The 22,927-nt window shown below is 53.9% G+C and overlaps 2 protein-coding genes and 1 long non-coding RNA gene across 4 annotated transcripts in view; 1 reads left to right on the forward strand and 2 right to left on the reverse strand.

Annotated features, from left to right (window-relative positions):
- LOC148672263 (uncharacterized) overlaps positions 1-22,927 on the reverse strand; it is a 94,380-nt gene that overhangs the window by 42,645 nt on the left and 28,808 nt on the right. The window lies entirely within an intron of this gene.
- LOC148672267 (kelch repeat and BTB domain-containing protein 8) lies at positions 2,821-11,364 on the reverse strand. Of its 2 annotated transcripts, none has more exons than XM_088627861.1 (6): positions 11,230-11,364; positions 11,018-11,113; positions 9,718-9,861; positions 8,751-8,829; positions 7,689-7,916; positions 2,821-6,437 (listed from the first exon to the last, which is right to left on the reverse strand). In XM_088627861.1, the coding sequence occupies exons 2-6, from the start codon at positions 11,079-11,081 to the stop codon at positions 4,982-4,984; spliced, it is 1,971 nt and encodes a 656-aa protein (XP_088483987.1). In that variant the 5' UTR covers positions 11,082-11,113; positions 11,230-11,364; the 3' UTR covers positions 2,821-4,981. The 2 variants fall into 2 exon arrangements, with proteins under 2 accessions (XP_088483987.1, XP_088483988.1); XM_088627862.1 differs by having other exon boundaries at positions 10,935-11,113; positions 11,230-11,283.
- Positions 11,495-20,252, forward strand: sars2 (seryl-tRNA synthetase 2, mitochondrial). The gene is made up of 16 exons (XM_088627866.1): positions 11,495-11,761; positions 12,026-12,121; positions 12,442-12,471; positions 14,185-14,325; positions 14,618-14,672; positions 14,783-14,846; positions 15,266-15,371; positions 16,063-16,110; positions 16,956-17,064; positions 17,766-17,811; positions 18,214-18,301; positions 18,483-18,595; positions 18,692-18,785; positions 18,903-18,995; positions 19,173-19,238; positions 19,854-20,252. Exons 1-16 carry the CDS (start codon positions 11,495-11,497, stop codon positions 19,983-19,985), a joined length of 1,548 nt encoding a protein of 515 aa, XP_088483992.1. The 3' UTR covers positions 19,986-20,252.

Below are 22,927 nucleotides of genomic sequence, written 5' to 3' on the forward strand. Positions count from 1 at the left end.
GTGTTGCATAATATTAAAATGTGTAGATCACGCCAAAAGATAAATTAGGCAAAACAGTCAGTTATTCTTCTGGATATGTTGTTCAAATATGTCAAACTGTTAGGATGTGTTCAGTCCCTCGTCCGGTTTACACATCAGCATAAATCCACCAAGACTTAAACTGCCGAATGTTAGAACTCCGTGCCGGTTTCACTAATAAACACTTCCCCGTCGTTATCATTTATTTACTTCGCAGATGTCAAGTTCAAATAAAGCTAGTAAATCATTCAAACAAAAAATAACAATAAAATTACAAAATATTGACGCCCCCCCCCCACTCTATAACCGCTCTCACGCAATGTAAACGCAACAAGATCAGGACAAGCAGATCGGTATTAATACATGGATTATCGATATGAAAACGTGAAGACTTAAAGCCTTTATATCACGTACCTTACAAAAGATATAATGCGAATGGCAGGTACATTCTTCAATTCACCTACTTTTTTTTTTACCAAGCAAGCAACTAATTAAGTTTCTAGTGAAGAACCTAGTATTCCGCTGTCTCTCGATGTCAGAATTGTAAACAAACCTTTTCGCACCCGTATTCCTCTGCAGTAACCTGCTTCTTTCACCCGAGCGGGCTCCAGTCCCGCCTACAGCAGCTGAAGGTCAGGAAGCTCTCTCCTCCTCCGAGACTGTCACCGGACAGCGCAGAGCGGGTCCGAGCTGGCGGCAGCTATGCGTTGCGATGTCCTGTTGTGCAAGTCTATAGATGTTCTGTTAATTGTGGGCGCTTTGGCAACACTGTAATTCATCGGCCATGCCATTTAAACGGTTTGAATCGAACTGTCCTGTAATAATAATAATAATAATTTAATAATTTCTTACACTTATATAGCGCTTTTCTGGACACTCCACTCAAAGCGCTTTACAGGTAATGGGGTCTCCCCTCCACCACCACCAATGTGCAGCATCCACCTGGATGATGCGACGGCAGCCATAATGCGCCAGAACGCTCACCACACATCAGCTATTAGTGGGGAGGAGAGCAGAGAGTAATGAAGCCAATTCATAGATGGGGATTATTAGGAGGCCATGATTGGTTAAGGCCAATGGGAAATTTGGCCAGGACGCCGGGGTTACACCCCTACTCTTTTCGAGAAACGCCCTGGGATTTTTAATGACCACAGAGAGTCAGGACCTCGGTTTTACGTCTCATCCGAAGGACGGCACCTGTTTACAGTATAGTGTCCCCATCACTATACTGGGGCGTTAGGACCCACATGGACCACAGGGTGAGCGCCCCCTGCTGGCCCCACTAACACCTCTTCCAGCAGCAACCTTAGTTTTTCCCAGGAGGTCTCCCATCCAGGTACTGACCAGGCTCACACCTGCAATAGGCGAGTCAGCCCGCTTGGACCCGTGGCTGCTGGTTCGAGCGCCCCCTGCCGCATCCGGAAACGCTGAAGCCGAGTCCCGGGACAGGAGTGGTGGGGGGAGGTGTGCGTGGGGACGGGGGGAGGGGATCGTGCGAGATACTCGTGCAGACTCGCAGCGATTACTTCTCTCACCTCCACCTGGACAGCTCTGCACCCTGCCCCCCCTTTATAAACGCGCCCTCTTCATCAAAGCATTGAGGAAGGACAAACATTCTGCATGACAGAGATGCCCACAAGCTTGGACTACGACCACCTCTGACTCTACCTTTATCCAGTTCCGGGTCGCCTGTTTTTAAAGATCAGCAGCACCTGTCAGCTGTTGATCACTCAGGCAGGTCATCTGCTCCATTAAGACAACATCGCTCCTTTAGGGCAGAAGAATACTTACATCTTAGCCCCGCATGATCTCTAAATCACTCAGTTTAGCAATTTACCTGTTTGATTGATCTATACCTTTAGAAACAGAAGATTTAACACTGATCCCTCTGGACTGGGGCTCTCCAGGGCTGGAGATCACTGCTCTAGACAGTGATCTGTCACTGCAGTGTTTGGGCTGGTGTTGCTCTGCCTTCTTTTCAAACTGTACAGACTGTACCATTACAATTTATGAATCATGCCAGTATCGTTAAATCTGTACCTAATTAGGTTAATTGTACATTTCTTCCTATTAAGTCAGCAGCTCTATCACTCTGCAGCTCCCAGCTGGCAGCCCCCTGGAGCTCAGCAGGTGTGGTCCTGGTCAGGACCTGTAGGGGAGACTCCTGGGAAAGCTGAGGTTGCTGCTGGAAGAGGTTTTAGTATGACCAGTAGGGGGCAGTCAATGCAGGTCCTAATGCTCCAGTATTGTGATGGGGACACTATACTGTAAAAAGGTGGCATCTTTTGGATCCTCCTCACACCTGAAGAAGGCTTCACAGCCAAAACGTTTTCTCTCTTCTCTTTCCAGCAGGGAATAAACCCATTACTTGTTCCTTTGCAAACTATCTTTTGGATGAGACGTGAAACCTCAATTCCTTACCAGTCATGGCCTCCTAATAATCCCCATCTCTGAACTGGCTTCATCACTGTGGTCTCCTTCCCACTGAGAGCTGGTGTATAGGGAGAGTACTGGTGCACTATGGCTGCCGTCACATCATCCTGGTGGGGCTGCACACTGGTGGTGATAGTGGGATTCTCCATTACTGTAAAGCTCTTTGAGTGTCCAGAAAACGGCTATGTGTCAGGATTATTATTATCTGAACTGCATCATTAAATGTTTTACATCTCCGTGATTGTAAGGTGCACAGCCCAGGCGTGGCGTCTCAAACAGAACCTGCGAGTCCACAGACGTCCGAGCTCCGCCCAGACCTCAGGGCCCACGGGCTGGCCCTGAAAACAGACCTCAAGGAACACCAGCACGGGCAGAAAGCAAATGTTTTTATTTGGGGGGGGGAGGGGGACAACCACCAAAAGCCGCTCTTCCAGGACAGGTTTCGAAGCATTTTTACAACACGGCGCTGCTCGCCCGCGTCAGCAGTTCACAGAGCAAGAAGAGGGCGGAGCTGCCCAGCAGGGGGCGGCGATGAGACACGAAGGAGCGCGGGGGGGGCTCTCCCTGCCCTCAGCAAGGCCAGGAGCGCCAGGCGCGGTGGTCCTGCGTCAGGCCGCACTACTAACAGGAACGTACAGGACAGGAGCGAGATCGCTGCCCCCAGGGCCTCGACCGCGGGGGCTGGCGCCTGGCCCTTCCCTCTATGTTCTGGCACAGCGCGACGCAACACTCCCTCCCCATCAGGGGGCGCCCCTGCACACCAGCCCTGCGCCAGAAACCGCCCCCCTGCCGTCTGGGCGAGACTGTGATCTTTCAGAGGGGAACCAGAACCCCCTTCTGGACCACGAAGCAGGACGCGGGTTTGCGTGTTCACACCGAGGGATCTCCGGGTGTGGGGTCGGAGAGTCCCGGTGAGACTGCAGGGAGTCTAGCAGGTCCACTTAAAACAGCCGCTAACAACGACAGGCACAGCAAGTTGTTCAAAGAAACCCTGGTTGTGGGAGACTGAAGAGTATTCTTATTTTTCTTTGCCCAAACCCTGCCAATCAAGCCCTACCCACCCCATCCCACTGCTAACACGACTTCATTGTACTTGTTTCATTTACTGTTTGATTTCTTTTCTATACACCTATCTCGGTTGATTTATTCTCCACTGCCTTAAGGCGATGTACCCTGAAAGGCGCTATATAAAACAGTTTATTATTATTGTTACTCCAAACGATCTCTAAATTTCAAGAACTGAACACGTCACCTCGTTCAGCTTGATCAAGATTAACATGAGCCACTGCTTTAGAAATGGATTAACAACCTGTAAATCTGGGAGGAGATCTGTTTAATAGTGTTAGGCTATTGGAACAGCTCTGTATGCCAAACTCCCAGCATCACAGTTACACTCTTTCTAAATGAATTAATAATTCATTACAAGGGTCTAAAGAGGATCTAGGCAAATCGCCCTTTTATAGCCTGGGATTTTGACGATTTCTATCCCATGTTGCAGCCACTGTATTAGGCGGTATCCCCCTGCTGGACGATTTCTCCCACCCCAGTCCAGCTCACGGAGAGCGCTCCAGGGGTCAGGGGGCAGGAGCAGTCTTCGGACACCGGCCCCCGGCTCCGCGCACCGGGGGGCAGAGGAAAAACCCCAGGGAAGAGAAAGGGGCAGTTTCGTCTCGACCCACGCTTGTGACACCCCCTTTTACCGCCCCCCTCCCCCCCACCCTGCAAATCAGCCCCCAAAACTGCCACCAGCCCGACACACGAGCTGGAGCGCAGCCCTCACACCGGGGGCAGGAATATCGCGGCCCGCGAGCACCGAGACAGAGCTCACTGCCCCGCGTGACAGCGGTCGACGGGGCCTGGACAGCTCCCTGGCTTGAAGGAAGCTGGACAGGCCGGGCAGGAAGAGCTGCAGTGATGTCATTTCCTGCCCCTTCCTGCTCTGGACGCTACGGCGCCTCCGCCTGGAGAGATCGCTTCTGCACAGACCCCCCACCCCACCTGCGCCCCCCAGACACTGCTGGGGTCTGGTCCAGCCCAGCTCCTCGCCGACAGTCCTCCCTCAACGAGCCGGACGTCATTACTGGTTAGAAGTTTGAGACTTGACGTTATTTTGGAAAGCCGGGAGTTAAGAGGCAGCCTTGAGAATCAAAAGAACAGGAATTCAAAATTCACATAACGTCCACTACTGAGGCAACTGTGGAGCTGAGAGCTGGGCGGGGTCCAGACCCCGCGAGTGTGGGGGTCTCCAGCACCAGGACCGGGGACCCCTGCTGTAAAACACGGGGGGGGCCTGCCTCCCGTGAGGCCTTCGCCCCACACCGCCGCGTGGTGGGGTGGGGGGGGCTGCGATACTCCTCTAAGCCTGTCCTGTGGCGTCGCCCTGAAAGTTCGCCTTTCTCTTCCTTTTCCCAAAACGGAGGCGGAACAGACGCGGCGGGCAGATCGGATCGGCGCACGCGGGGGGGTGGGGGAGTCGGGTGCGCGCTCCTCCGGGGTCCCCGGGCCCCCCGGGCCCCCCCCCGCCTCTCTACTACTCGTCCTGGGTCCGCTCCGCGCCGTGGGTGCCCCTGAGCCGCGCCAGGATGTGCTTCTTGGGGAACTTGAGCGTGGTGCAGCCGAACTGGCTGACGCCGCCGGTGTCGCCGGGCAGCTTCTCGCGCCTCTGCACCCAGCTGCGCCAGCCGGGCTTCCAGCAGTACACGCTGTCGTAGAAGCGCGAGCCGTTCTCCCCGCCCAGCACGTAGATGCGCCGCTTCCAGCGCGCCACGCCCCCCGCGGCGATGCGCCGGGGCAGGCCGGGGAAGACCACGGGGCTGGGGGCGCGGTCGCTGCCCCCCGCGCCCCCGCCGCCGCCCGTGGCCGACTCGCGGCTGGAGCCCCGGCCCTCGCGGAAGAAGAGCACGCGGCCCGTGGCGTCCAGCGGCTCCAGCTGGGTGAAGTTCCCGTCCAGGAATTTGGTGGCGTCGCGGCAGTAGCCCCCGACGGCGCACACCCCGCCCCGCACCGCCACCCCGCCCGCGCAGCAGGTGGCGCCGGAGTCCAGGCCGACGTGGCTCCAGTGGCCCGTGGCCGTGTGGTAGATCAGCACGCCGGAGTGGATGGCGGCCCGGTTCTGCTCCAGCGTGGCGCCGCCCATCAGGTAGAGGCGGCCGCGCAGGGCGGCGCAGGCGAAGGAGCGCAGGGGCAGGGGCAGCCGCGGGCCGGGGCGCCAGGCCAGCGCCCGCAGGTCGAAGCACTCGGCCGAGTCCAGCAGGGCGCCGCGGTTGCAGCCGCCCAGGGCGTAGAGGGTGTCACCGCAGCCCAGCAGCCCCAGCATGGCGCGGGGCGCGGCCATGGGGGGGCGCTCCAGCCAGCGGTCGCGCACCACGTCGTACTCGTGCAGCGCGGCCGACACCTGCCCGCTGCGCAGCACGCCGCCGGCCACGAAGAGGCGGCCCTCCACCGCCGTGCAGCCCGGGCACAGCAGCGAGCCCAGCGCCGCCAGCTGCTCCCACTTGCCCGTGCGCGGGTCGAAGCAGTCCACCGTGAACTCACCCTCGCGCAGGGAGCCGTCCTCGCGCGGCTTCAGGTCGATGCAGACGATCTTCTTCTCGAACATGCCCTCCCGCGGCCGCAGGGGCCCCCCGGGGGCCGCGCCCCCCAGCTCCTCCTCCAGCCGCCAGCTCTCCTCGGCCGACAGCAGGCCGGGCCGCAGGTGGCGCAGCAGGGCGGGCATGTGCAGGTAGCGCTGGCGGGGCTGGTGCTCGGCCCAGCGGCGGGCGGCGTCGTACACCTCCAGCTCCGACTCCACGCCCAGCCGGTCGGACGACAGCAGGCTGCCCAGGGTGCCCGGGTCCAGCAGCAGGAAGTCCCGCTGCCGCGAGACCCGCGGGAAGTGCTGGGCCACCAGCCGCAGGGAGGCGCGCAGCAGCAGGGGGTCGTGGTGCGAGCGGGCCAGGGAGTACATCCCCAGGCAGTTCTCCACGCTCAAGTGCTCGAAGAGGAACCTGCGCAGGGCGACACAGGGACAGGCACCATCGTCACTGCCGGGCAAACAAATTAACTGATCTCACACAGACTGGACCAGTGATCTCTGGACTGTAGGGTTACAATAGGACACAGACTGGACCAGTGATCTCTGGACTGTAGGGTTACAATAGGACATAGACTGGACCAGTGATCTCTGGACTGTAGGGCTACAATAGGACACAGACTGGACCAGTGATCTCTGGACTGTAGGGCTACAATATGACACAGACTGGACCAGTGATCTCTGGACTGTAGGGTTACAGTATGACACAGACTGGACCAGTGATCTCTGGACTGTAGGGTTACAATAGGACATAGACTGGACCAGTGATCTCTGGACTGTAGGGCTACAATAGGACACAGACTGGACCAGTGATCTCTGGACTGTAGGGTTACAATATGACACAGACTGGACCAGTGATCTCTGGACTGTAGGGCTACAATAGGACACAGACTGGACCAGTGATCTCTGGACTGTAGGGCTACAATAGGACACAGACTGGACCAGTGATCTCTGGACTGTAGGGTTACAGTATGACACAGACTGGACCAGTGATCTCTGGACTGTAGGGCTACAACAGGACACAGACTGGACCAGTGATGTCTGGACTGTAGGGCTACAATAGGACACAGACTGGACCAGTGATCTCTGGACTGTAGGGTTACAGTATGACACAGACTGGACCAGTGATCTCTGGACTGTAGGGCTACAATAGGACACAGACTGGACCAGTGATCTCTGGACTGTAGGGCTACAATATGACACAGACTGGACCAGTGTTCTCTGGACTGTAGGGCTACAACAGGACACAGACTGGACCAGTGATGTCTGGACTGTAGGGTTACAATATGACACAGACTGGACCAGTGATCTCTGGACTGTAGGGTTACAATATGACACAGACTGGACCAGTGATGTCTGGACTGTAGGGTTACAATATGACACAGACTGGACCAGTGATCTCTGGACTGTAGGGTTACAATAGGACACAGACTGGACCAGTGATCTCTGGACTGTAGGGTTACAATATGACACAGACTGGACCAGTGATCTCTGGACTATAGGATTACACTTTTTGTTTTCAAACTAATAAGTGTGTTTTACTCTTTGAAAAAGTGAAATTACTATCATGCTAGATGTTAATTATCCCTAACACTAAGATTGCTTCAACTTTTCCCTCTGTGTGCGCGGGACTGTGCCACTGCCCAACGACTGTCGCCATAGTCACCTGGAACACAGGTCCTGCAGGGGCAGGACTTGAAGCCGATTGGCCGCCACAAACAGATCCTCAGCCGTCTCCAGGTTCAGTCCCGCCTCCCCCGTGTAGACGAACTGAATCACAGTCTCCATGACCTCGGGGGTCACCTCCTCCAGCCGGATCTCCGTGAGGCGGGACTCCACCAGCGGGCTGGTGAACATGGCGCGGAAGTAGGGGCTGACGGCGGCCAGGAGAGCCCTGGGACACAGGAGCAGAGAGATGAACACCCGCAAAGAGGCAGAGAAATGCCCTTCCGCAGCAGCTGTAATCAATCATGACTAATTAACGACCATAACAAAGACGCACAAGGGCCAGTGGACAGGAGAGCATGTGGGGCTGTTGCTGCTGGTCTTCCTCACACTTGGGAGGAGACGTGTGGTCTTAGTATTAGTAGGGCTTAAGGGCAGTAGGATCAAGAGCAGTGATGCAGTCATACAGTATCAGCAGCAGGGCTGTAGGATCAAGAGCAGTGATGCAGTCATACAGTATCAGCAGCAGGACAGTAGGATCAAGAGCAGTGATGCAGTCATACAGTATCAGCAGCAGGGCTGTAGGATCAAGAGCAGTGATGCAGTCATACAGTATCAGCAGCAGGACAGTAGGATCAAGAGCAGTGATGCAGTCATACAGTATCAGCAGGAGGGCAGTAGGATCAAGAGCAGTGATGCAGTCATACAGTATCAGCAGCAGGACTGTAGGATCAAGAGCACTGATGCAGTCATACAGTATCAGCAGCAGGACTGTAGGATCAAGAGCAGTGATGCCGTCATACAGTATCAGCAGCAGGGCTGTAGGATCAAGAGCAGTGATGCCGTCATACAGTATCAGCAGCAGGGCTGTAGGATCAAGAGCAGTGATGCCGTCATACAGTATCAGCAGCAGGGCTGTAGGATCAAGAGCAGTGATGCAGTCATACAGTATCAGCAGCAGGGCTGTAGGATCAAGAGCAGTGATGCAGTCATACAGTATCAGCAGGAGGGCAGTAGGATCAAGAGCAGTGATGCAGTCATACAGTATCAGCAGTAGCCGTACCTGTGACAGGTAAACTTCCTCCCCTCTACTATCAGAGTCACGTCACAGAGCTGCCGAGCATCCAGGAGCTGCTTGAGACCTGACAGAGAAATTTACATTTTAAAACTTCACAGGATTTTCGACAATTAAAATGCTAAATAGTCATAGTACCCGAATGACCTAAATAACCGAAGAACTGAGCAACCTCCTTTAAAAAAAAACACACGTCCCATATTATACATAATACTCTATACACACATTTTAATCCCCTTCTGTGCACTTTAACCCGCTTCAATATACTAGGGCAATAAAGCCAAGTTCCACCAGTGGGTGTCGCTTGTCTCTCTTCAAAAGAAATTAAAAATAGAAAAAAAACCTTCCCTTTTATTTTCCGAAATAAAAGCAGTGGCCCAGTGTAGCCACCAGGGACACTGTGCTACAGAGGCTGAGGATAAGGTGCAGATTACTCAGTCCCTGCAGATCTAGTGACAGTTCCTAACAGCAGGGGTGTCCTGGCTCACTTCTATTCTGCCTTGTGCAATCTGGGTTTCCCAAAACTCCCCCTTGACTCTCTCGTTTCTCCCGGATCTGCTGAGGAGTGGGAGCGCTGGAGCATGATGATGTCAGGCTTGAGACCCGAGACCCGAGACCCGAGACCACCTGGGTGTAGGATTTGGGAGATCTTCTGTGATGCAATGAGCGATACAAGAGCAAGACCACTCTGACCTACTGGTGTCCAGCCTGCTGGCTGCTGCAGTAACTGGAAATCCCAGTCACAATCGATGAAGGACACAGCCCAGAAATCCTGTAACTGCTGGGTTCCGATACTTGTGGCTCTGGTGCAAGGTTCCACCCGGGACTTTTTTATTGGTCAGGGTACTGGGAGGCTTCTTCATTGTGTGCGCCGGCCCCTCAGTTTGTCCAGGTGTGCAACGTGCGCCCTGTATCAGTGTACACGGAGAGCGATCGCCCTGGGTCAGTTGGGTACCTTGGGTGACGTACTCTCCCAGAGGGGTGGTGGTGTCGTCAGGGAAGTCCTCCTCTTCAGAGTCGCTGTCGGAGAGCGGCTCTCCTGGGCCACTGTCCCCATCCTGCCAGGGCTGCGGCCGCCACATCGCCAGCTGACACTGTCCTGGAAGACACACACAGCCTCCGTCACACAGAGACACACACACACACAGACACCGTCACACAGAGACACACACAGCCTCCGTCACACAGAGACACACACACAGACACACACAGCCTCCGTCACACGGAGACACACACACAGACACACACAGGCTCTGTCACTGCTCACACACACACAGCCTCTGTCACTGCTCACACACAGTCTGATTTAGGAACATGAAGGAAACGCCCTGGGATTTTTAATGACCACAGAGAGTCAGGACCTCGGTTTTACATCTCATCAGAAGGACGGCACCTTTTTACAGTACAGTGTCCCCATCGCTATACTGGGGCATTAGGACCCTCACAGACTGCAGGGTGAGCGCCCCCTACTGGTCCCACTAACACCCCTTCCAGGCAGGCTGATAGAGCTGCTGGCTAGATGATACACACCAACTGCACTGACAAGCGATCTGACCCCAATGACGAGACTCAGATCAGAGAGGGGAGAGGGCACACAGAGAGACGCGTGGGATCTCTGGCCGCGACGCAGATGTGGGGTGAACACTCCCACCCTCCGGGGAGCAGAATGGGGGAAACCAGGAGGCAGGAGGCAGACAGCGCCCAGCGCCACGGGCACTGGACAAGCAGGCAGAACGGACAGCCAGGCCACAGAGACAGGAACAGTAACAGAATCAGAGAAAAAGACAGGCGGGCTGCCAGGGAGGCTGAAAGGTATCCAGACACTTACAGCGACGGTGTGACAGTCTGCTCTGTTCTCGACAGAGGGATACAAAGAGAGATACATAATTTTCTCCAAGCCGCGCTCTCGGCTGTAGTTTATGTCTGACGGAGACACAGACCGAGGCGGACAGACGGGGGAGGGGGCTCAATCAGAGACCCACGGCCCCCCCGCACTCTCCCCGGGGGATCTCCGAGACTGTCCAGAACAACACACACGCGCGCGGGGCCACCATCTTTCCTTCCCAGCAGCGTGGAAAATCAACGAGAGCACAAACTGCCGAGGTCTCTCCACCCCCCTCCCCATCCCTCCGTCCCCGGGTTACTCGGTCGCCCCCGAAGCCCGAAGCTCACCGGTGCGCTGAGTCAGTCCGGCACACGCTCTCCCGGACCGGCGACCGGACCGCTGCACCCCGGCGCACGCCGCGTCAGCTCACCCGCGTCCTGCACACCGCAGCCCGATCCACACGCCGTGCCTGTCGGTACAGCGGTCGGGCGCATCCCGGGGAATGCGGCTCTAGTGCAGCGGGCTCCTGTGTCGGGAGAGATGAGGAACTACTGAACGCGGTGTTCTGGCTCCATCTCACCGGTGGACCGTCCAGCACCTGCAGAACCAACCCCTCCCAGACCGCGGGGAGGGACCACTAACCTGTAGGCACCGCCTGACTGTCTTCTTTGGAGAAACGACGCCGAATTAGAATTAATGTTCCTTTTAAAAACCCACTTTTTCCGACTGTCAAAACGACCACACGCACACGGTCCCATAGAACAACAGCGTAGTCGGAATCGGAACAACCTAGAGCACTTCCGCCCGTCTGATTGGTTGGAGTCCGATCCCGCCTCACCGCCCCGACGCTCCCATTGGCCTACAAGTGTTTCCAGTCCCGCCCACATCCCCCATTTCCGTATTCAACATGGCGGCGCCCATGGGTGTGTTTCTGCGCGGCGGCTTCGTGTCGCTGAAGAAGCCGCTCGATCCCCGCCGGTTCTGGGGGTCAGCCGGTGGGGTGGGTCGCCGCTGCAGACACACGGGCCGCAGCAGCCTGTACGAGCACGTCCGCGAGGGCTACAGCGACAAGCCCGTGCTGGACATGCGCTTCGTGTGTGAGCACACCGACAGGGTCATCGCAGAAGTGGAGAGCAGGAAAGGGGACCTGCGGGGGGAGGACGTGCGAGGGATCGTGAGTCTGTCTGTGTGCCTGCCTGTCCGTATTGAGTGTCCGTCCTCCTGCCTGTCCCTATTGAGTGTCCGTCCTCCAGCCTGCCTATCTGTCCCTCTTCGATTGTGCCAGGCGCGCTGCGGGATGGTCTGAGCTCCGTTCTCGCCTTCGTCAGCTGAGGTCCCAACTCGACACTAGGCAGAGCAGAGCGGGGCGTGTATCAGTAGTCTGCCCAGGTGGTGCAGGTGCGCGAGGGGCAGCGCTCACGTGCGTCTCTCTCTCCAGGTGTCCGTGTGGCAGGAGCTGCAGGCGGTGGGCGAGGATATTGCGCGCCTGGAGCAGGAGAAGAGGGAGGTCAGCGAGAAGGTCCGGGCCCTGGTGGTGAGTGTGTCTCTCCCCCGTGCCTGAAGACAGCTGGGCGCCCCTCTGTTTCAGGAATGTAGACCACTTTCTGCAATGCTGTCTTGATGAAACAAAAGCTTTTCTACCTGTGAGGACCTGTTCAGTGGGCTGTATAATGAAAACTGTGGCCAATGGTCCCATCTGTGTGTGTTCCAGACTACACTGCCACACAGTGTTCATTTGCACTGCACAGCTGTTGAAATACACCAGCTGACGTTTTGCTGTTTGAGCATGCTATAGAGGTGGTGTGTGGTGGCTGTGTTGTCCTTAGTCTTCATTTCCTTCTGTTTTAATTTCAGGAGCAGCAGGACAAGGCTGTGCTGCCCAGTGTAAGTACACTACATGTGTTTCTAATGCACTTTTTATAGATGGCACTGCCAAGTGGTGTCCAGAAAAAACACTCGGGCACAATATTCAGCGCTGTGGTATTCCATCTCATTATGAGCTACATTTCACAAATACATATTTTAACAGCCCCAAAAAGGCATTAGAAAGAAGTGGGAATCCCAGCTGGCTCAGCCACTGTAGGCACTTTCATGGATTGTACAATGGGCCTTCAACTCCAGAGATCACCAGTCCAGTCTGTGTCATACTGTAACCCTACAGTCCAGAGATCACTGGTCCAGTCTGTGTCATATTGTAACCCTACAGTCCAGAGATCACTGGTCCAGTCTGTGTCCTATTGTAACCATACAGTCCAGAGATCACTGGTCCAGTCTGTGTCATATTGTAGCCCTACAGTCCAGAGATCACTGGTCCAGTCTGTGTCATATTGTAGCCCTACAGTCCAGAGATCACTGGTCCAGTCTGTGTCATATTGTAACCCTACAGTCCAGAGATCACTGGTCCAGTCTGTGTCATATTGTAGCCCTACAGTCCAGAGATCACTGGTCCAGTCTGTGTCATACTGTAACCCTACAGTCCAGAGATCACTGGTCCAGTCTGTGTCCTATTGTAACCCTACAGTCCAGAGATCACTGGTCCAGTCTGTGTCCTATTGTAACCCTACAGTCCAGAGATCACTGGTCCAGTCTGTGTCATACTGTAACCCTACAGTCCAGAGATCACTGGTCCAGTCTGTGTCATATTGTAACCCTACAGTCCAGAGATCACTGGTCCAGACTGTGTCATATTGTAACCCTACAGTCCAGAGATCAATGGTCCAGTCTGTGTCATATTGTAACCCTACAGTCCAGAGATCACTGGTCCAGTCTGTGTCATATTTTAACCCTATAGTCCAGAGATCACTGGTCCAGTCTGTGTCATATTGTAACCCTACAGTCCAGAGATCACTGGTCCAGTCTGTGTCATATTTTAACCCTATAGTCCGGAGATCACTGGTCCAGTCTGAGTCATATTGTAACCCTTTAGGCAAGAAATTGCTGAAGTATGGTTAAAGTCTATGAGGTCCTATGTACGCTTTTGCATTCAATTTTATTTTATTTTTTCCTTTTTTGTTTTTTAAGAAAAACAACATATAATGCTCTTTCACATAAACACATTAACATACATTAGCATCTAAAAAAGTGTTCCAAATAATCAGATTATACACCCAAAGAAAATTGTGTGGCCGGGTCATCATTCCTGTGTGAATTATCCTGCCACAATGCCAGTCAGCATCTGGGTTCTCAGTCTACTTAGTCTTGTGGCTGTTGAAGCAGCCCTCTGAACCGTGCCTCTCCGAGCGCAGCCACACCTCTGTGAAGTGCGTGAAGTATATCTCGATATCCAGGTGCTTATGGTGCATTCAATTTTAATAGCACACTGCCACCTAGTGGTAGGTTTACGATATGGACTTCAAATCAAAATTTTCGATCGTGTAACAACCTCACCGGCAGTAAATTGTGAAAAACCTAAAATAGGTATCTGTAATGGTAATATAGGCTGTAGTTTTAGCAAAAATTTGGTTGATTATTCAGGGCTGGAAAATGTTTCGGAATGGAAGAATCAAACATCACCGTTGCATCTGTGAAAGTGTTCTTCGGGGCTGTGTACCCATGTTCTTTCAGTGAACTGTGTCTTTTCATCGTTCTGTCTTTCAGCTGCCTGAATACCAACATCTGCGTGGAGCCGGGCGGGATATCCGTCTCAGACTGAACCAGCTGTACCCCCGGCACAGTGAGCTGGAGTACAAACACTACACTACTGCCCTAAGACTGCCCAACCACACAGACCCCAGTGTGGTGAGTTGCTCTGACATGGCATTGCCTGACAAACCCTGAGACTTTGAGAGAGATTCCCTGAGCCCAGGACACGCTGTCCCATTCCCTGAGCCCAGGACACGCTGTCCCATTCCCTGAGCCCAGGACACGCTGTCCCATTCCCTGAGCCCAGGACCAACTGTCCCATTCCCTGAGCCCAGGACCAACTGTCCCATTCTCTGAGAGACAGTGACACTAACAGACGTGCTGAAGAACTATATTGGCCTTCAGAAGATTTGCCCAAAATACCAACCAGGCTCCATTGTTTTTTCAGCCCGTTGGGGATGAGAGCCAGGCCCGCGTGGTGGAGCTGGCTGGACAGAAGCCTGGTAAGACGGGATCAGACCCTGTGCTGGGGAAGTGTGTACAGTGTGGACGTCTCAACCCCTGATCGTTCACAATGTTTCCCTTTGTTCCATCTCTGCCTGTTCTTTCGCAGATTTTGACTTTAAAGTCAAAGGGCACCTGGAGATCGGAGAGGGGCTGGACATCATCAGGCAGAGGTGAGGAGCCTGGCTGGGTGAAACGTAGGCTTTAGCATGAGCCCAAAAGCTGCCTCTCTTGCTGTTTGGCTGCTGTGTACCCTGTGGGCACCATTAGGAGATGAGGAGTGGGGTGTTAATTTTGCATGAGGTCTCTTTGTTTCCGGTAAGCAGCGCCCCCGGCAGTTTCCAGGCTATTGAGAGTGAAGAGGGAGGGGAGTCTGCAGGGAAAACCATTGCATTAGCAAATTACAGGATTTGAAAAGTCCAGGCATCATGACTGTCAAGCATTATTGTGTTCTAAAGTACAGGGTGTTGCCTTGGAGTATAATGCACCTTTTTGATGAGCTTGTACATGAATATTGATACTTGTCTTTCTACCCCTTTCCCTCTCTCTGTGTCTCTCGCTTTCTTTCCACCCCCCTGTGTGTGTCTCCTAGGCGGCTGGCTCATGTCTCCGGTCACCGGTCGTATTACCTGCGGGGGGCCGGGGCTCGGCTGCAGGCTGCTCTGCAGAGCTTCGCCCTGGACAAGCTGCAGCGCAGGGTGGGACAGTGGGCGAGCGTCTCTGTCTGTCACTTGGGTGCTCTGGCTGTTCTGCTCCTCTTTCGTCCCTCTCTGTGGGCTGTTTGTGTGGCTCTTCTGCCCCTGTGGAACACCAGACAGTTACAACCAAGGAGAGATCGTTCAGCCTATCTGCCCCTTTTGTTAGTAGCTTATTAGCTGAGGCTCTTGACCTCATCACCGTCCACAGCATGGTTGGGTAGCTTGTTTTAGACCCCACGTCTCTGACTCCCCCCAGTTCCATACTGCCTCCCACTTACCTCCGAAAGCTGGTGGAGGTGGCTCACCCAGTCTTTCTTAAAGACTCATGCAGCCTCAACAGAGCAACAGGCAACAGACTATTCATAGAGAGTCCAAGGAGCAACAGGCAACAGACTATTCATAGAGAGTCCACAGAGCAACAGGCAACAGACTATTCCCATAGACTCAACAGAGCAACAGGCAACAGACTATTCACATAGACTCAACAGAGCAACAGGCAACAGACTATTCCCATAGACTCAACAGAGCAACAGGCAACAGACTATTCACATAGACTCAACAGAACAAGACACTAGCCCCTCAGAGTCAACAGAACAAGAGGCACACACACAGACATACTTTAGGCTTTTTTCATTTTTAAACACCCATTACAGAAAATATGCGAAATGAAGACCCTTTTCCTCTCTTCCAGGGCTTCGTGCCAATGGTGGTGCCAGACATGCTGAAGGGGGCTGTGTTTGTGAGTACACCTCTCTCCTTGCCCCCTGCATCAGAAGAGCGCAGCGCTGACACCAGTTTCACCCCCAACCTGCTCTCCAGTTAGAAGTGCAGCTCAAGTGAAAATGGGGAGGTTGTTGGAGTTGTGAATGAAAACTCGTAACGGAACAGTAGCAAAGAGCAGTTTCTAAATTATGTAGACAATACTGTCAGTACAAGGGAGAGAAAAGAGAGATACAGGGTATCTCCCAGAATAGGGCTTGAACCCTTCCAATCAAACGTCTCCCACCTGTCAGACTATCGCAGGATGTACTTGATAGAAACGTTCCCAAAAAGGGAAGGCAACTGTGAATATCTTAAAAGTGTCTAAAATTCTATATACATTCAAAACAGTGTATCACCTGTCAGGATCTCTCATTACAAATTGAAGTAAAATGATCAGCAGTTCTTTAGGACTTGAAAGTAACAGCCAATAACCTTATAAGAGATAAGATATAAGATCACTTTATTGGCCATTTGCGATTTCTTGCATTAGGAATTTGTCTTTTCTTATACCCCAGCTTGCTCTCCATGAGACACACAGACAGAGAAGCTGGGGGTCAGAGCGCAGGGTCAGCCATTTATACAGCACCCCTGGAGCAGCTGGGGTTAAGGGCCTTGCTCAGGGGCCCAACAGAGTAGGACTCCTCTGCTGGCCATGGGATTTGAACTGGCAACCTTCCAGCCACAGGCGCAGATCCTGAGCCACAGAGGCACCACTCCACCAGACTACCGAGTGCTCGGTTGCTGGTGTTCAAGCAGTGTGCACAAAGTAGTGTGATGTGACTGTGCTCCTTCCTCATTGCTGTTCCCTCCCCTCTCCCTCAGGAAGGCTGTGGGATGCAGCCCCACGCCCATCAGTCCCAAGTCTACTCCCTGGACCCCTCGCGCTTCCCTGATCTCAACCTGGCCGGCACAGGGGAGGTGGGGGTGGCGGGTAAGAGTGTCCCCCATTGCCACTGCACACTCTCGCACCCTGCAGGCACACGCTGCAGGCTTCCTTAGGAGGAGTAAGGCCATCCCAGTCACTGGAACAGAGGAACAGGAGAGGGTTACAGAGAGGAGTCTGCTCAACCCATTGTTAGTTGGTGAATTATTGATCTGAGGTTCTCATCCAGCCATTTTGTTGTCATCTTCTTTGCCAGCAAGGCAGCTTGTTCCAGGCACCCACCACTCTTGGTATAAACAACTGGCTCCTGTTCTAAGTTCTAAATGCTCTTCCTTTTCGCCTCTTGTGCTCTTGTGTTCTCCTTTCATTGCCGGGCACAGTAGAATCCATTGAATTCTCTTCCTCAGTTCAATATCAGATGTTGAATGATCTCTGTAGTCTATGCCCGAGTCTGAAAAAAGTTGTTTCCTTTAAGCGGTCAGTGTCTTGCATTCATCCCGGTTATATCTGGAATCTTCTTTCATCTCTTTCTTAGGCAGCTATTTCCTTTTTGGAGTGCAGCAAACAGAACTGTGTTCAGTATTTCCTTGTATGTGTTTTGTTCGTAATGTGTTGCATGTTTGAGGTCGTGCTGTACACTGTGCGTCGATGAGGTGAAGTGACTCTGTGCTCTGTGTGTGATTGCTGGTGCTGTGTGCTGTGTACACTAATGCCATGGTGCTATATTGAGTCTGGTTTTCCTTTGGCAGGGTATTTCATGGACCATGCAGTGAACTGGAGGGACTTGCCGGTGAGGTGAGCCTCACCTAACTCCTGAACTGACCTGATCGGCTCTCTTGAGGCACATGTTACAGTGCAGCTGGCAAGACCTGAATCTGTCCTCCGTTCACTCATTCACTGTCTTCCTGGGTGCTCCACAGGGAGCAGTGTGGCTCAATGTCTGAAAAATGGCACTTCTGGACATTTCAGTCCTGGTGTGTCGCACGGTTGGTACATCATGGTATTGGTGCATCTTAGTCCTGGTGTTTCATACTGGTGATGTATCTTGCTGCCGGTGTTGGGGTATGGCCCCTACTTCTCCAGCACCACTGCAGGTTGTCTCAGTGGTGAACCAAACTGAACCAAGCAACGTGTTACTTGTGCTGTTGCAAATATCGGGGATCTGTGCGTGACTCTGTGTCTGTGTGTGTTGTGCAGGACCGTCTGCAGCAGCACGTGTTATCGTGCTGAGACAGACACGGGCAGGGAGGCCTGGGGGCTGTACAGAGTGCATCACTTCACCAAGGTGATCCTCCACACCCGCTCGCACACTGGCTGCAGTTTCCTGGGTACTGCCACAGTGCTGACTTGTCACAATGCTGGTGTAATACTGCTGTGGTGCAAGACAGCATCAGTGTTGGAGTGCCAGTGCATTGCACGGCTAGTGTGTTAGTGTATAGGAAGATCACAGTGCCGTGGTGTCACAGGTGGAGATGTTTGGCGTGACTGCAGATGAGACGGGCCAGGAGAGCTCAGAGCTGCTGCTGGAGTTCCTCTCCCTGCAGAAGGAGATTTTCTCTGACCTGGAGTTGCACTACAGGTCAGTGAGTTTGTGTGGTGCGTGTCTGTATTAAGTCCTATAGGAAGACTGTGGAGTGATCAGGCCCCTGGTATTGACCAGTCTGGTTGTCTGCAGGGTGCTGGACATGCCCACCCAGGAGCTGGGTCCTCCCGCGTACAGGAAGTTCGATATCGAAGCCTGGATGCCTGGAAGAGGCAGTTTCGGGGAGGTCAGTGCGACATTATTTCTGGCCAATCAGGACCTGGAAACGTGTCGATTTCAAACTCCTGTGCTACAGATTGTCCTGCCTGCTGACCCCCCTCCACCCCACTACCCTCTCCTTTAGATCTCCAGTGCCTCCAACTGCACGGACTACCAGAGCCGGAGACTCCACATCATGTACGAGAACGAGGAGGGCAGCCTGCGCTACGCACACACTGTAAGAGAGCGTCCGCGTGTGCTTCAGCACGGCCTACACGTGCGATTGTGTGCGGAGGGCCGATCTCTGCCACGAAAAAGAGAACGGGGCGTGAGGTCTGTCTGAGTGTCTGAGTGTCTGAAGGAGCAATGTGTCCGTCTGTCTCTGCCTGAGAATGGCCCTCGATCTGCCCCGCAGGTGAACGCCACAGCCTGCGCAGTGCCCAGGACCATCATCGCCATTCTGGAGACCCACCAGACCAGGGTGAGCAGGGAAGGGGGGCACGTGGTGGGGGGAGGGGAGAGAGACAGGGGACAGAAGAGGGTATTAGACAGAGAGTGGGGGATGCAGGAGGATATTGGACCCCAAGGAGTTAACTCTCTCTATCTCTTTAACAAAGCATTACAAAAAAACATGACAAACGCATGAGTGAAACCAAGGGAAGCAATATTAAACTACAGTGATTTAGTAAGACCTCATTCTGTATACTATGTGCATTGCAGCTCAAGAAAGACCTCATTAAGTAACTCCTTGTGTGACATAACGCCCTGTACGTTACTTTTGAACATGTACAGAAGGAATGAACAGAATTTCTTCAGTATTGAACAGTTACAGTCGAGTCTAGGCCATTAGGCCTTTCTAGCCTGTGTGATAGTAGAGAGCCGATTGATCCAGCCCACCCAGAGAAGTACCAACTTCGAAACGCCAGCCGGTGGATATTGAGAGGTGGTGTGAGTACAGGGGGGTCGGAGGACCAGATCACCCCGCCCAGCTGTGCTGCAAGAGTGGTTTCCCTGCAGTCGTTGGAAGAGGTGCCTGAATGACAGCCCAGTGATTTGTCCTCTGCTGTCCTCCGACTCCCTGTCTCCCTCTCTCCAGGACGGGACCGTGCGTGTGCCGAAGGTCTTGCAGCCCTATCTGGGGTCAGAGGTCATCGAGAAGCCCAGGTGCACCCCCCTGAGATACATCGGGCCGAACCAGCCTCACCAGCCCATCCGCAAGATGGGCTGAACCCCCCCCACCAGCCATCCCGCGAATCGAGTCTCTGCCGAGGAGACGCTACCCGAACGCTGACCCGGCCCAGCCCGAGGGGAGTGACCCATTCCAGGGGGGCGGAACAAGGTTTGCGCTACAGGGAGCCTGTTCCTGTTTGTCATCCAACCTTCACACGCTTTTAATCCAGTCCGGTAGTGCTCAGACTCTGCTTTCACTGCCCTTGTGGGGGAAAAACAAGTCTTTTGTCTCTATTGTAAATAAACACCTGAATTCGACAATAAAGGCTGCCTGGCTTCTTTGTCTTTCGGCATGACTGCATCTGTGTATCCCAGAATCCTCCGGGCAGTCTCGAGGTAGATACGAGCGCAGTGTGGAGACCGAATCGCCCACAAGTCTGCGTGTCCACCTGCTGATCCCCAGCCTGGCCGTGGTCCAGCAGCTCTCCAGAGGCTAGTAGACGTGGTATTGGCAGTACAACACACCTTTCCCTTGCACATGTTTTATAAGGGACGTACTGAAATGGCCAGGAGCTGTTCCGCTGTGAACATGAGCTCATCGGAGCAGCTGGTGGACCAGTAGGTGGCGCTTTTCCCTTTTGGGACAGAAATTGCAAAGCAGTGTGACACTGGGTAGCAGTTGGTCAGGACACTGTGCTGGGCAGGGATAAGTCCAGTAATGCCGGCGCTGGCTGCTTCTGATTATCGAAAAGCCAGGGGCACAGTGGTATTCGGTGCTGGAGCAGCAGTGTGCCCTGTTTACAGATTAATGGCACACGCCTCGCAGATTGGGGGGGCGTGTTGGTGCACGTTTCCCGGAACACAGGAGCAGGCTCAGCCCTGGGGTGCTTTTCCCCAACACCATGCTCTCCTCCCTTTTGTGTTTTAAAAAGTCAGCGGCGGCGAGGAAAACAAAGGCGTCATGAATGCATTCAGAGTGAGCCTTTTGTTTGGGAAAATTACTCTGCTGCAGCATAGAGGAGTGATGTACTCAAGGCCACAGGGTTTCATTCTTTACACTCAGCACTAGTTGCTGTAGAGGTGTTAATGGGCAGTTCTGCTGGAGAGGTATGCGGAGGTGGAAGAGCGCAGCAGGTGTGAGCCTGGACAGTACCTGGAGAGGAGACCTCCTGGGAAAGCTGAGGCTGCTGCTGGAAGAGGTGTTAGTGGGGCCAGTAGGGGTCTGTGTGGGTCCTAATGCCCCAGTGATGGGAACATACTGTACTGTAAAAAGGTGTCGTCCTTCAGCTGAGATGTAAAACAGATCCTGAGTCTCTGTAGTGATTAATAATCCCAGTGGTTCTCAGAAAGAGTAGGGGTGTTACCCTGGTGTCCTGGCATACCAATCATGGCCTCCTAATAATCCCCCTCTCTGAACTGGCTTCATCACTCTGCTCTCCTCCCACTGAGAGCTGGTGTGTGGGGAGAGTACTGGAGCACTATGGCTGCTATCGCATCATCCAGGTGGCTTAAACTGAGAGAGGCAGGGAGGCAGTGTGTCTCTAGTGGTTAGAGCCGAGAGAGGCAGGGAGGCAGTGTGTCTCTAGTGTTAGAGCTGAGAGAGACAGGGAGGCAGTGTGTCTCTAGTGGTTAGAGATGAGAGAGACAGGGAGGCAGTGTGTCACTAGTGGTTAGAGCCGAGAGAGGCAGGGAGGCAGTGTGTCACTAGTGTTAGAGCCGAGAGAGACAGGGAGGCAGTGTGTCTCTAGTGTTAGAGCTGAGAGAGGCAGGGAGGTAGTGTGTCTCTAGTGTTAGAGCCAAGAGAGACAGGGAGGCAGTGTGTCTCTAGTGGTTAGAGATGAGAGAGGCAGGGAGGCAGTGTGTCTCTAGTGGTTAGAGCCGAGAGAGGCAGGGAGGCAGTGTGTCTCTAGTGGTTAGAGCCGAGAGAGGCAGGGAGGCAGTGTGTCTCTAGTGTTAGAGCCGAGAGAGACAGGGAGGCAGTGTGTCTCTAGTGGTTAGAGATGAGAGAGACAGGGAGGCAGTGTGTCTCTAGTGGTTAGAGATGAGAGAGGCAGGGAGGCAGTGTGTCTCTAGTGGTTAGAGCCGAGAGAGGCAGGGAGGCAGTGTGTCTCTAGTGGTTAGAGCCGAGAGAGGCAGGGAGGCAGTGTGTCTCTAGTGTTAGAGCCGAGAGAGACAGGGAGGCAGTGTGTCTCTAGTGGTTAGAGATGAGAGAGGCAGGGAGGCAGTGTGTCTCTAGTGGTTAGAGATGAGAGAGGCAGGGAGGCAGTGTGTCTCTAGTGGTTAGAGCCAAGAGAGAGGCAGGGAGGCAGTGTGTCTCCAGTGGTTAGAGCCAAGAGAGAGACAGGGAGGCAGTGTGTCTGTAGTGTTAGAGCCGAGAGAGACAGGGAGGCAGTGTGTCTCTAGTGTTAGAGCCGAGAGAGACAGGGAGGCAGTGTGTCTCTAGTGTTAGAGCCGAGAGAGACAGGGAGGCAGTGTCTCTAGTGTTAGAGCCGAGAGAGACAGGGAGGCAGTGTCTCTAGTGTTAGAGCCGAGAGAGTAGTACTTCCCAGGAGCAGTGGAAGACCTGTCAGCACCAGGCTCCCTTTAGCACCCTGGCTGACAGACAGCTCCTGCAGTGCTGTCATGGAAACAGCCCAGTTATGTAAGACGAGCAGAACTCACCGGGCTGCGAACTGCACTTCGCTGCAGATTTCTGTGTTCACTTGCTCCCTGATGACACAACCTGAAGTGGAAGCCGATTGAGACGACGGGGGCCTGCCCTGCTGTTCAGCCTCTGTTTTAGTAATGCAGACTGCGTCCTCTGACTGCGGTCCCCCGTCTCCCCCACTCTCCTGACCGCGAGCACCACCGACACAGCAGCCCACCACAGGGACCCCAACACCTCCCCTCAAGCTGGCATCCACAGGCAGAGCCCAGGAAAGGTTACAGAAGGGCCCAGGCCATCCACCCCAGCTTGGGATCACTGATCCCACAGGCTGCAGCAGCTGTGTCCTGGGATCT

This window comes from Lepisosteus platostomus, chromosome 4, assembly GCF_059453375.1.
Source record: "Lepisosteus platostomus isolate fLepPlt1 chromosome 4, fLepPlt1.hap1, whole genome shotgun sequence".
In the NCBI taxonomy this organism is placed as follows: Eukaryota; Metazoa; Chordata; class Actinopteri; order Semionotiformes; family Lepisosteidae; genus Lepisosteus; species Lepisosteus platostomus.

Coding starts and splice junctions, on each gene's coding strand:
- LOC148672267 (XM_088627861.1), bottom strand. CDS start 11,081: ATGCGCCCGACCGCTGTACCGACAGGCACGGCGTGTGGATCGGGCTGC. Junction 8,830..9,717: donor GGGAGAGTACGTCACCCAAG/GTACCCAACTGA, acceptor TTTCTCTGTCAG/GTCTCAAGCAGCTCCTGGAT. Junction 7,917..8,750: donor AGGAAGTTTACCTGTCACAG/GTACGGCTACTG, acceptor CCTGTGTCCCAG/GGCTCTCCTGGCCGCCGTCA.
- sars2 (XM_088627866.1), top strand. CDS start 11,495: ATGGCGGCGCCCATGGGTGTGTTTCTGCGCGGCGGCTTCGTGTCGCTG. Junction 14,326..14,617: donor ACCACACAGACCCCAGTGTG/GTGAGTTGCTCT, acceptor TTGTTTTTTCAG/CCCGTTGGGGATGAGAGCCA. Junction 15,372..16,062: donor TGGACAAGCTGCAGCGCAGG/GTGGGACAGTGG, acceptor CCTCTCTTCCAG/GGCTTCGTGCCAATGGTGGT.